This window comes from Falco rusticolus, chromosome 9 (assembly GCF_015220075.1).
Source record: "Falco rusticolus isolate bFalRus1 chromosome 9, bFalRus1.pri, whole genome shotgun sequence".
NCBI classification, from domain to species: domain Eukaryota; kingdom Metazoa; phylum Chordata; class Aves; order Falconiformes; family Falconidae; genus Falco; species Falco rusticolus.
In genome coordinates this window covers 27,408,041-27,420,785 of record NC_051195.1, presented here as the reverse complement: position 1 = coordinate 27,420,785, position 12,745 = coordinate 27,408,041, and the positions used below count along the sequence as shown (strand labels likewise).

Below are 12,745 nucleotides of genomic sequence, written 5' to 3'. Positions count from 1 at the left end.
CCAAATGGTTGGAGACTGGGAGAATACTATGGAAGTCTTACATGCTTGCCCTGTTTCTATACAGTTTCCTAGGTAGCTCACTTCTGACCAGTCAGAAAAGGAGATGCTGGACTGGAGGAGCTTATGGTCTGACTCAGTACAAGCTCTTTATTTTAGCCCTAACTTTGGAAAAGATAACACAGCACTAGAATGAATTTATCAACAATTTGTTCTTTAGCAGTAATAAGGGGGTGGGGAGCATGTCTTAAGAAAAAAATCCCAAACTTTAGATTATATAACACCTTAGAATAACTGAGTGATTTATTTAAGCCCATAAGTATGATGCCCAGGCTTGACAAAGAATGAGATTATATGATGTGACAATATGGAAGTACAAGTTCTGCAACTGAGACCTAGTTTTGTGTGTCTAAACACCATGGCACAATATGTCAAAACCCACAAGCAAGTCAAATGCAGTTTGAGGGCAGATCCAAGCAGCTGGATCCAGTTGTTCAAGGCAGACGAGAGCTATCACTAATTGATTTTGTAATAAATATAAAAAACAGCTTCCATATTTAAACCTCTAAGATGCTGATGACAGAAATATTCCATACACTGATTTGCAGCAGAATTTGTTTAACTCATTTCAGCAATGATTGATATTTGCATAAGGTGATATAATAACTTACAGTTTCTTTATACTGGAAAGGGTCACTCATAGAAGAACATTGGTACTTCCTAAATCACCCCTTATAGACGTTCCCTTTAAGTGAGCAAACAGGAAAAAAAAAGTTGCAAAAGGGACTTCCTCCTAGGATTTCTACAGCAGCTCGGTAAAAAACAGTGAAGCAACAGTTCAGTGTTACTCATATAGATCAAGCCTTTCTCAAGGAGAGCAACATGGCCACAAAACTACCATCTCAAGAGGAATTTGAGAACTGGACTGCTTTTCAAGTTGCAGATCTCCTAAGACAGGTACTGAATGTACATGTAACATTTCAGATAGTCTAGTCTATATTCAGCTAGCAGAAATTCTTACTGGATTTATATTTGAAAAGCAGGTATCTTATCCTAAATCTAGCGCAGACATTCAAAAGTACTGAAAATAGATTAGTCAGCAATTGTCATCCCCAAGAACTTGTTAATATTATGTTTCTTAGTGCTCTCCTTTTTTATAGAAATGTAATTCATGGTAGAAGCTGCTAGCTAAGATCTTCTATATGGCAAATCATATAATGCTTGCTCACAGGGATATTTCTTATAATAGAAAAGGTATTTCATGCCCCAATTTATTTCCTGCTGGGAGGAAATAACCATTTTACTGAAAGTGGATATAGATTTTAAATTTGAATATTGCTTTAAAATTTACAGCTTGTCAATAAGAATCTACTGTTCATTTTTTCTTCTCAATGTATATATACCCACAGTAGTTGTTACATGTTGCTTAAGTTTAAAGTACTTGAGCTTTTTTATTTTTTTTAATGTTTGCTGCTCTGTCTGCTTGCACATTTCCTAGTTCTGCAATGACCTTTCTAGTATATGCAAAATAATCCAAATTGCACAAAATATTCCAAGCTTCTCTTCAGTCATCCTTTCACTGCTTGAACAATCTCCTCCGACATATATAAAATACATTCCACATGATATATCCTTTTCTTGATACCAGATTTTTCCCTGTAACTTACCGAATACTATGACAGGTTTTAGACTTCTACCTGTAACTAAGTTACACAAAAAGGTCTATTCACTGCATTTGGATATATAGTCTCATTTTACATTCCTTCTGTTGGTTGTGGTTTTTGTTTTTTTTTTAATGCAAGTTTATCTATAAAATTTTATATACAGGATTTTTCTGTCTTGTGTTCGTCGTACTTCTTACTGTAAAAGCACCAATCTTTACCAGTACCTGCTTTACACCAACAGTGGAATTTATCGTCGTTATATTTTCTCATCCTTTTCATTTGAAGGAGCATACAGTGTTTTTCAAGGAAAATAATACAACGTTATAAAGTGTTTCTACAAAGGGTCCATTTGTAGCCACATGAATATTAGGCCCAAGTTCAAAATGCTCGTTTCATATTACTATGTTTCCATCCTGCCTTGTGCATAAATACATATGCTCATTTGTGTACAATTTAAAAAACACAAACAAAAAAAACCAAAAAACAAACAAACCACAGACAGTTTTACAATGCAGCTGTATCACAATAGGACCTTTGTCCCCATGTTGAGAAACCTAACCTGTTCCATGGAATTAATTCATACCATAATGATAACATACCAGCTAAACTGTGAACAGCAACTCAGAGGATTAATTAGCTGAAAGCCTTTCAGCTTAAAGGAAATCAGACTAATTAATAGAAGATATAATGATTTTAAAGTACCCTGCAATTCTACAGCAGAATACAAGACAGAAAGTTTAACAGCAATTGTTCAATAGCTCAGAGGCTTCAAGGGAAATTTCAACAGACACCATAACTACTGGCTTCATACTTGTTAAGAGTGAGTCTTCCACGTCTGTGTTAGTTACTGCCTATGTTCACACTCACATCACCAATTAAAGCAGCTCAGTGATCTAATTACTATGGTACAACCAACATTAAGTGCTTGACCATGCTGTGTATCAAGGACTAGTGCTGGGAAGCAGCAGCCATTTGCCTGCGGCCACTGTGTACAGAACCATTCAGCTCCCACTACCAGAGCTCCAGAGCCTCCGCACCTGGACAGACACTACCACCATTTCCACAGACAGCCAACGCACCCAGGGCTCTGCCAGATCTCCCATCCCTGAGACTGGCCATACAAGTGCATGAACCCTAAAATAATGCCATTAAGGTTGCAAAAATGAGCACTCAAACATGCCAGAACTGGGAATACCTCTATAACCTGAATTTGCCCTCTTTTACACACACATCATAGTAGTCTGTAATTGCTTCTTTGTGTGCTACCTTTGCATTCACAAAAACCTGCCTTCTTCAATGCAAGGAAACCAGTATGTGTGTGCACTACTCTGAGCCATTACAGAAATTGTAAGGTGCCCAAGGCCAGGGCTTGCTGAAAAAGAATGAGTTCATGGTAATGTTAATTTAATTCTGCCTCGAAATATCAGATTTTGCCATTGCCCCAGCTCAGCATTTTTACCTGTAGCCATGCAAGTCACCCAGACAAAACATGACATTTCCTGACTGCTTGATTTGAAATTCCATGCTCTGATTTGCAGAAGTGGTGAGAGGTGAGAGTTGTAGCCACAGTAACAGCTCTGCTCAGAGAGTAAAAATGCCAAAATATTGATTATGCAAAGATACATGCCTATCTCTCAGATTCTATATAGCTGTAGTTAGGCATCCAAAACCACTGGATACTGCATGAGTTTTACTTCTCATGTACCTCAACTCCCCTTTTCATTTCACACGGTGGTCTTAGGAAAAACAGTTAAAGTTTCTGAAGCACTCAGACAATAAAAAATGCTGTAGAACAGCTCAGAAAAAAAAACACATTCTGGGTTCAGGGAAGGTTTGAATACTGTGCAGTACAGGTATACAAGATAGCAGAGAAGCAGTGAGCACTGAACAGAACACAATAGAACAGCAGTTCAGGAAAGTCACATCAGTGTGTTGTGACTGAGGCTGGGTCTTCTAGAAGAGGTATACTGAGGTTGGTGCCATAATACATACGTATAAGGCACATCTACAGTGCAATTTTAGCATTTCCGTAACAATCTTCATTATGTTTCCATAACAGATTTTTGTGTTTTCCAAGTACAAAAGTTACAGCTAGCCATTCTGCAAAGTGTTTCCAGCTTCATGAAAGGCATTTATATATAATCAATAACTTCACTACTAAAAATTAATTAACCTTATTGATTTTGCTTTTTTCCTCATAAATAAGTGAAGATAATAATTGAAACCTCTTAGCCACATGCATGTAACTTCCCTGTTATCTTGCATCTATGCTATAATTGCAACAAGACTGAGATATTCCACTCTGCATGTAGAGTTTATCTGCTTGGTCTCCATTTGCCTTGTAGTCTAGTCCCTCTACTCATTACTGATCTTAATGTTATGGAGTTAATGTATTTTTAGAAAATGAAAGGCTCTGTGGTCATCACCAAACACCAGTAGTGAGACACCTGCTTGTCTGACAAGCTAACCATGTAAAAAGATCAAATTTTCCCTCACACAAAGTTACATGCTTGATTAATAGCATAACATAAAGCACAAAAGCAGCCAGTCAGAGCCAAAAACTGGAGACAGAGCCAATAACTAGAAACAGATAGGCACAAGATGAGCAGAAAGCGTGCATTACCTTGATTCTTTGCATCTCCACCAACATCAGTGCAACTGATGGCAAATTAACACATCCCACAACCACTGGTCCAACACCTACAGCAACCCTCTCCTTTGAATTGTGATCTATTCCCTATTGCAAACAAACAAGCAGCACTCCCCCAATCACAGTATAAAATAACAATTTATAAATTCAAACATATTGGCTTATAGATCAAACTGTCTGAATTTGAAACTTTCATATCAAAAAGGTAGATAAAATACACTTCAAATGTGTTTAAGCATGATCAGTTTTAAATATTCTAGAAATAAAGAATTGTATTAGACAAAACACAAGTATTTCTATAAGATTAATTTATTTTCACTAATATTTTTCTGTGTTTGAGTTGGTCATTACTGCTACAAAGATTTACAGCTAAGCATTACAAATACTAAAACTCATTTCAGGAGTGGTACATTCTTGAATAAAAGATTTCTACCCACCCACCCCTCCACTTCCATGAATAACAAAGTAATTTCTTTGAAAATCCAGGCTAAGTCATGTAATATAGATTTTTAGGACATCTTCATCCCTGCTCCACTCGTTCTACTTTTTGATAAAGGAAATCCAATGTGTCCACCCTTTTTCCAAATTGCTATTTAGTTTCTGTCATAAAGATGTAGTATCTCGACATTCCTGTTTCATTTTAATTTATAATCGACACCAACTTTCTTAAAAAACACCACCACAACTACATTACAGAAAAGGAATCCTGTTTCCAAACCCAAATTCTGTCCAGCAATGCCCATCTACCACGGGAACTGCAAGGCACACTTAGCCCAAACATTTGGTGCTGAAGCCAAGCAGCAGCCAGAAGTTTGTAAACTGGCACGTAACAACAAAGCTTTCTATTAGATAGCCTTTACTTTCCAGCAGTCAGTGATATAACCATTTCCTGAAGCAAAGGCACAGCTACTCACGGGCTTTTATCACAAGCTACCTTTTACCCTATTTCTAATTATGGTCTCCTCTTATCCCATCACAACTGAAGTCCCACAGTGTATTTCTGTCGGGCTCCTTGTTCCATTTCTGTTACAGTTGCTGCTTCATAATTTCATATTGCCTACTCCATTCACAATGTTATCAGCCTTTATTCACTGTAACCTTTCTTCCTAAGAAAGACGTAATACTGTGTATTCTTTCTTATGTGAAAGTCACTTTTTTTTTTGAAGCATTACAGTTATTCTGTCGAATATTCTTTTTCTACGTAGCCATACCAAATAGTATAAAGATTTCCACAACCCCAAGTATTTGAGCATAGAAACATTAATCAGTTTGTTTACAAATGTCAAGTTTCATACTATTGTAATAATTTTATCTTTGCTCACCTCAGTTTGGAATGCCTGAATCTGCTGTGGTGGTTGAAAAACTGGGCATGAATGGATCTCGTTTCTTGGTAAGCATACATTTCAAAACAGCTATCATTCAAGCATGAGGATTGTATTCCTTACAGTGCCAGGAAATAATCTGACATTTTCCTTCTTCACCCACAATTCATCAGTTGCTACGATTTCACATTTTAGCGGGTTGATTTACATCTCTGACCTGAGGAACTCCCCTACACAACAGAAATCCCAGAGAGCTCTTCTCCCTCTCCAGAGGGAGTGCAGATATACAGAATCAGCCATTAGCACACAGCTTGGCAGGGAACGTCTCCTGAAACAGAACTTAGAGAGGGGGTGGAGATTTTTTAAGAAAATATATTTTAAAGCCATTGTTTATGCAAAATTTTTTTCATAAAATCTGCATGATTAAAAACATTTACTAGTACAGAAATCTACATGAATTTTACAATAAAAGTTCACAAATACTAGGAATGATGTCAGAAAAAAATCCAATAACTTCCTTTGTTGACCTCTGTAGAATTGTTTGCATGAGTGCAGTTGATTGATTGCAACTAATTAGAAGAGAGGAATAGAACAACTCCTTGAGCTGGTGCGATTCCTCTGCCACTAATTCCATTTGTGTAGCTGTTGAAGTAAAAGACCTTTAAGATCTATTTTAAAGGTAAAATCACTGTTATATTTTTGTACTGCAGAGAAATTATGGTTGCTTGATACTTCATTGCTCAACAGAACTGTTTTCTGGATGCATCGGGAGTTGCTGCTGTTTATGTTAACAAGGGCTTCAGTCCTGCAAAACTATTCATTAGACCACAGCTACTCAGGTGCACACAGGTTCACTTTGTTTTAAACTGCACAGCTGTAAAATAAAATTGGGTTTTACTAACAGTTCATGCTAGCATAGTAGGGCTAACAAATCAGTCAGATAAAGATCGATCCCTGTCCCATTCATGCATTATAAACTGAACCCCTAAAGGGGCTGTAATGCCCATTGCTGGATGAGAGGGAGTGAAGTTACACCTAGAAGTGAATGTGTTGTCTTCTTGTGCCTGCTGCGAGTAAAGCTGTACAGCAGTAGTGGAAAAGGATCTGAGAAATATTTTCAGACATTAGTGGTAACCTAATAAAAGCACAAGTGAAAAAACCCAACGGGAACAATGCATGATCTTCGGTGATGGTCTGTGATACAAAAGCAGTATGCTTAAAAATGAAAGTATTTCCTAGTATGTTCTCCAAACTATGTATTATCTTTAACACATCTTTAAAGATTATTTTGCACTGCAGAAAACATGGCAGTATACATGTGATACAATAAGCAACATCAATTTTTGATGGCCTTGTAGACAAAATGACAGGTCTCTTTCCCACACCGGTAGCAATCTTCCTACAGCTTTCATGTGTTCTTTAATTGAATTGTTCAGTAGCATTGTCAATGTGATAGATCTGTATGCTTGAAACAGAATTAATTATGACAGTACTAAAAAAAAAAGATTCAGGAATCTATATTTTACTATCATTAATAGCAATATTTGAGTAACTACAAGATGCTATTCTCCTACATACAAGTAATATTACAAGTGTATTAACTTGTAATTAAATCAATTGCCCATTTTTTTTATTCCAAGCTCCTAGCCTAGTATACAATAAATTTATAATGTTCCAGGAATGAAAAGTTCCTGCTCCATTACAAGGTGTCTGATTTAGAAAGCATACCCTCAGAAGCTCCACCTTAACAATATATGATGGAATAACCAGATGGCCAAGGTACACATTTCCACTTCAGAAAAACCTCAGTTTCTGTCTACGCAACTTAAAGCACAATTCCCTGACCAGGTCTACCAGTTTGCATAAAGGTGTCTGGAAATCCAAAATTCTGATTTTCTTATTGTGTCTGTTTATTAAGTTTGGCAAGAACCTTAGGCTTTGCACCTCAGTTCATCGTTCAGTTATAAGGGGCATGTGTTTTTACCTCACTACACCCTGCAAAGTCTTAACAGAAGTTCAATATCACTTTTGGATATTGAGCTAAAAATCACTAGGGAAAAGGTGGTCATCTATCACTAGACAGCAGTGAACAAAAAAACCCCTCAAAACCCAAACAAAAAACAACAACAAAAAATAACCAAACCAAACACAAAACCCATAAAACAGAAAACACTTGAGCAAGCCTGATGCCATCGACTAAGAAGGAGTGGCAGGTTTACCTTCACATTAATAATTTTTAGAAAGCAAACACAAGTTTGCCACTACACACACATGCACAGAGATGCTATCCACATGTATAAATCTCATGATATACATGCAGCTTTTCTACATGTCGACCCAATTTTAGACTGATATTTAGACAGAGATCTGGTTTTGCTATGAGATATGTTAAGTATCACTGGACAGAAAATTACTTCTAGCCTGGCACATAAAGAAGGAAGCAACTCTCATGTGGTGTGTTCCATGCCAACTTTCCCCCACCACACATTCAGAGTGGCACAATTTTCTGTTTTACTTTTGCATGGTCTGAAAAACTGCATTCCATCCATGGTCTTGCTGCAGTAAGGCACCTGTGAGGGCTCAGAGGACAGCCTGAGTGGAGCCAACTCAATGCCTACCAGCAGTGCTTCACAGTTCTCAGACAAGCCCTTCTCATCATAAACTCCTCCAGCCTGCCCCAAAACTCTGCCATGGCACCGACACCTTAAGCATATGCAGTGCAGGCCTTTGTATTAGTGAGAGAAGCCAAAATTCAGAGAGGCAACAACCCTGTGGGGCAGGTGGCACACTGGCCCACTGGTGGGTCTTACTGGAAGATATGTTTCCTGGAAAGCAACGTGTGCAACCAGCACGATACACGTTTATCACAGGATATAAAAACCAACACGCCAGATGTGCCTCTTTTCTGTGTGGTTTCAGCAAGGACACTCATCTCTAATTTTTCCAAAGTTGTCAAAAACTGGGAAAATGCACGGAAAGGAATAATCCAAAAGCTCACCACTTAAAACAAAACTTCTTAGGGGGCCCTCCTGCACAACACATCCCTTCTGTAAAATGCAAATTACATTTAATTTGAAAGCGAATCAGATGTATTTAACAATACTAAGGTCTTTTTGAAGTTTAAAATGTTCTAAGTCGAGGCATGCAGGCCCTGTAGCTACATAATCTGTGATAAATTGGCCACAGCACCTTAAATCAATTTTGACTGGTTTCAGAATAGAAATAGAGTAATAAACATTTATATGGTCATTTCTTTGAATATTTCTTGTCTTTAAAATACAACCACTTTTATAGCAGTATTACATTCTGTTTTATAAACATACTGAGTATCAAACTGACCTTTATAGGAAACAACATGCATTTTATAAAAATTTAGAAGTAACAGATCTTCTTTTACACTTCTACAGAATCTAAAAGTGCAAAAAGGTGGTTTATTAGATCTGAAGGGTACCCTGCAGTTTTATTTTTTAGCAATAGCACTATACTTAGAATAGTTATTCAACATGCAGGTCACATCTGAATGATGCTAATCTAGTCCCGATGTGCAAATCGGCATTTAGCCACAGCTGCATTGCACAGAGCATATTATATTCTCTTTTGCTTTTTAATGTCTGAACTTGCTATACTGTACTCTGATTTTCAGTTCCCTCTAAGAGTAAGTTGGTTGTTTGATTAGTTTTTTTTAATCCTGCTTTGAATTCCCACTGACAGATTTAAAAAAAAAGACATAAACCCCAGTGAATTTTTACTTGAACTCGGAATCAAAAAAAAAAGTAGACTATTGGATTTGTATATTGAAACTTACTAAAAGAAATCTCAAACATCACAAAATGGTCAGACATTGATTCTAAGCAGGTTTTGTGTGTTTGTCCTCTTTCTTGCTATTTCAAAACGTGTTTTGAATCCCATGGCTGGAATATGGTGCTTGGAGAAAACTAGAACCGTTTTCTTCACCAATACACTATTGGGGATTTTTAAGTAATATTTAGAGAAAAGAACCTGTGTCTTCCTGCAGGAGATTCAGGCCTCCCTGCCAGTGCAAAACATTGCCACAGCTTGCCAGGTTCGACTCACCGAGGTTGTACTTTGACATCCATTTATGTCAGCAATGCTACTGAGAAAAAGCAACTATCGTCTCACTTGGAAGTTCCTTCCCATCCCTGCAATGCAAAAGCAGCAGACAGGAAAGGCCAGGAACCACATCTGCTTTCTCTAGTGACAACAATCGAACACACACATCTTAAGCTCCTCTGTTGCTACGTAAATGTGCAGAGTCCCACAAGGCCCAAGTCACGTCCCCAGGTTCAGCTAAGAGTGCTTCCCAATACTGCAAGTGGTATTTTAGCAGCACGGAGTAGGGGAATAGATGGAAGGACACATTAAAATTGGTTTTGGCTGCTTGGATATCTGTTAGGAAACAGCTAACTAGCATCAGGTCCTCTGACATCTATCCCTGTAAACTTAGTTTTACAAATAAAATTTGGATGATTCAGGCAGGGGCAGAAATAATGTTTTCTAGGTCTTGCATAGCAACAGAAATTAGAAAATTAAACCAACAGAAGTTAGAAGCTTGCTGAGTACATTTTTGTAACCCAGTTCCCCTGGGAAAAGGCCAAAAACTCTTGCAGTGTTTTTCCCAAGTATCAAGCTAGCATAGAAAGCTTGCATATGGGCGAGGTCCAAAGATACAGTGCAAGTTGCAGGTACTGTTGAGTCACACTGTCAGGCTGCCTGTTGACAGCCAAATGCTACAATTCCATAGCCAGGGTTTAATAATATACCACTTGTCTCAGAAAGCCATTAAAAAAAGCTTATTTAGAATCATTGCAATACTAGCACTTTGGGGTACCCAAGTGTTTGGTGTGAGAAGAAGCAATGCTGGCATTCTTTGTCCCACCTTTGGCAAGCACACAAGGTCCCCATGGCAAAAAGCAGCAACCGTTCACAACAGAAAAGTGATGTTACAAACATATGTATTTTCAGCTGCAAAGCATGATTAGGCCAGGTAACTGTTAATATAATTGGTTTTCTGCACAATTTCTAATTCCTCTGACATTCCTTTCTCCTATTCACATTTACCTGTCCTCTTACACAGACCCACTCTCCCTTCCCAATACATTCTGCAGCATTTAAACCCCTCTCTGACCCCCTCCCTTTACACATCCTTGCCTTAGGTGCCTTCTACACCTAGTGCTTTGCTTCTGTGTGGCTTTTAACCAGGGTCCTCCCCTTCCCTTTTCTCCTCAATTAGGTCCTATTGTTCATGAAAGGAAATTTCTCCTGCTGAGATTTCTCATTGATTTGCAGTCCTGCAGGCTTTCCTCATTTCCATCCTTCTCAGCTCTAGAGGTTCCCCATCAGAAGTAGATGAGCCAGCTCAGATATGAAAGGTATTTTTTGCAGAAGGACCTTCATTTCCAGGTATTTCTACAGGCTCTGGGCTCACTTTCTCGACAAAAAGCCTGGGTAGTGGTAGGAACCAGACACCTTAAGAGCTTGAACTCTTTTGTGGCAAAGACAAGTGATCCTCGGCGCCTATCCCTATAGCAAATGCTTTACAGACTTCGAAACCCTGTCAAGTTAAAGCTGTTTAAAATGAAACTTTCTCAGGGCAGGTGAAAACTGAAAAAAGTTTCTCCTCAGGGGAGATGGGTGCAAAGCATTAAAACAGAAGGCTGAAAATGTAACTAAGAGCAGAAGTGCAGTCTTTGCCCCTTAGCAATTCTTGGAGTGATGCAGGGGGGCTGCCTGCAAAGGGACAATTAGCAAAGCTTCCTAGGTCACCCTGAACATCATTGGCCATCAAGTATGGAGGGGTTCGGTTCTGTTTCTTGCTGTTTCTAACCAAATATGAAATGATTTCTAAAAGCAGAATCACATGTACTTACAGCCATTTCAAAAAGAGGAAAATGGTAAGAACATAGCATAGAAAGGAGGCAAATGTTAAACATACAAAGGAGCTAGAATCAAAGAGTGACCTTAAAGAGACCAGGTCTAAAAGGGAGATATTTCACAGCTTAGCACATCTGCTGCTTATCAATCATCTTCAATTAAGTAGTAAGTTACAGGGCCATTACATATTCATATATCTTCAACAAAGCATAAAGCATCCATACAGTAAGTAAAAGCAAAATTTGCATATTTCTCCTTATTCTTCAAAAAAACCCCAGAGATAAATATGAAGGTAGGTTACTGAATGTAGATACAATTTCTGAAATCTAGGGCACAGTGAAGTTATGCATCGTTATCTGACACATAACACAAGTGATTTTAGCTAACAACTTATTAATTTCAAAATATATTAATATTAGTAAAGAAAACACTCAAAATATTAGACCAGGATACAAAGTTAACCATCATTAACACCAGATACCCATGAACATTAGCTTATAAACTGCACTTGTATCTAATCATTTACAATTATTTTACTGCTAAGATATTTTCAAAAATCTCAAAAGCAATTTAATAAAATTATCTAATGCGATGATCTAGCAATGTGATCCTGTAGTATGAAATCCTAGCCAGTGCAAGAATATTCATTGCAGGAGTGACCCCTTAATTTTTTCTGTGATAGAAGAACATTTCTATTCATGTTCCAAATGCTGCTGCCAGAAATGAGCTGAACATAAATTAGTTTGTTTTATGCTGTAGCTGCAAGTGATGAGAAGTGCTTGTCTGCTTTCCAGTCTTTAAGCTCTGGCACACAACAACCCAATCAAATTCTAAATGTCACATTAGTCATAATCATATTAAATATGGATTAAAGGCATAGCTTTTGATGCAGAATTCTACATTCTTAAAGTTTACTGACAATTTTAAATATTATTCAAAATATCCTCCAAATTTTGTGGACCTTTCAAATTCAAGGAGCATGAAAAAGAATGTGAGAAGTTGTGGAAATTTGTAAGCCATTGTATCATTGTTTCCAACATCGACTTTAAAGCCCTGAGCTGAAAAATAGGAAAACTCCACACAGTCTCAGGCTTTCCAGTTTTGAACTTCCTCCTGTTTCTGCTTTGTTCAGACATCCTGGTTATATAATGCAACCCCTCTGATATCGTTTTAGGAAATGGTCTTTAGAGACAATTTATGATTTGAAGAATCTTCATTTT

General features: G+C 37.7%; 1 protein-coding gene across 4 annotated transcripts in view; it reads left to right on the top strand.

Annotated features, from left to right (window-relative positions):
• Positions 1-850: 850 nt before the first annotated feature.
• The window catches only part of BLNK (B cell linker), a 100,341-nt gene continuing 88,446 nt past the window's right edge, over positions 851-12,745 (top strand). For 3 of the 4 annotated variants that reach the window (XM_037399145.1, XM_037399144.1, XM_037399143.1), the window contains exons 1-2: positions 851-954; positions 5,639-5,701. In XM_037399145.1, coding sequence (XP_037255042.1) covers positions 880-954; positions 5,639-5,701 — 138 coding nt within the window. In that variant the 5' untranslated portion in view covers positions 851-879. Of the gene's footprint in view, positions 955-5,638; positions 5,702-12,745 lie in introns of those variants that run through there. The other variant, XM_037399149.1, reaches the window with a different exon arrangement.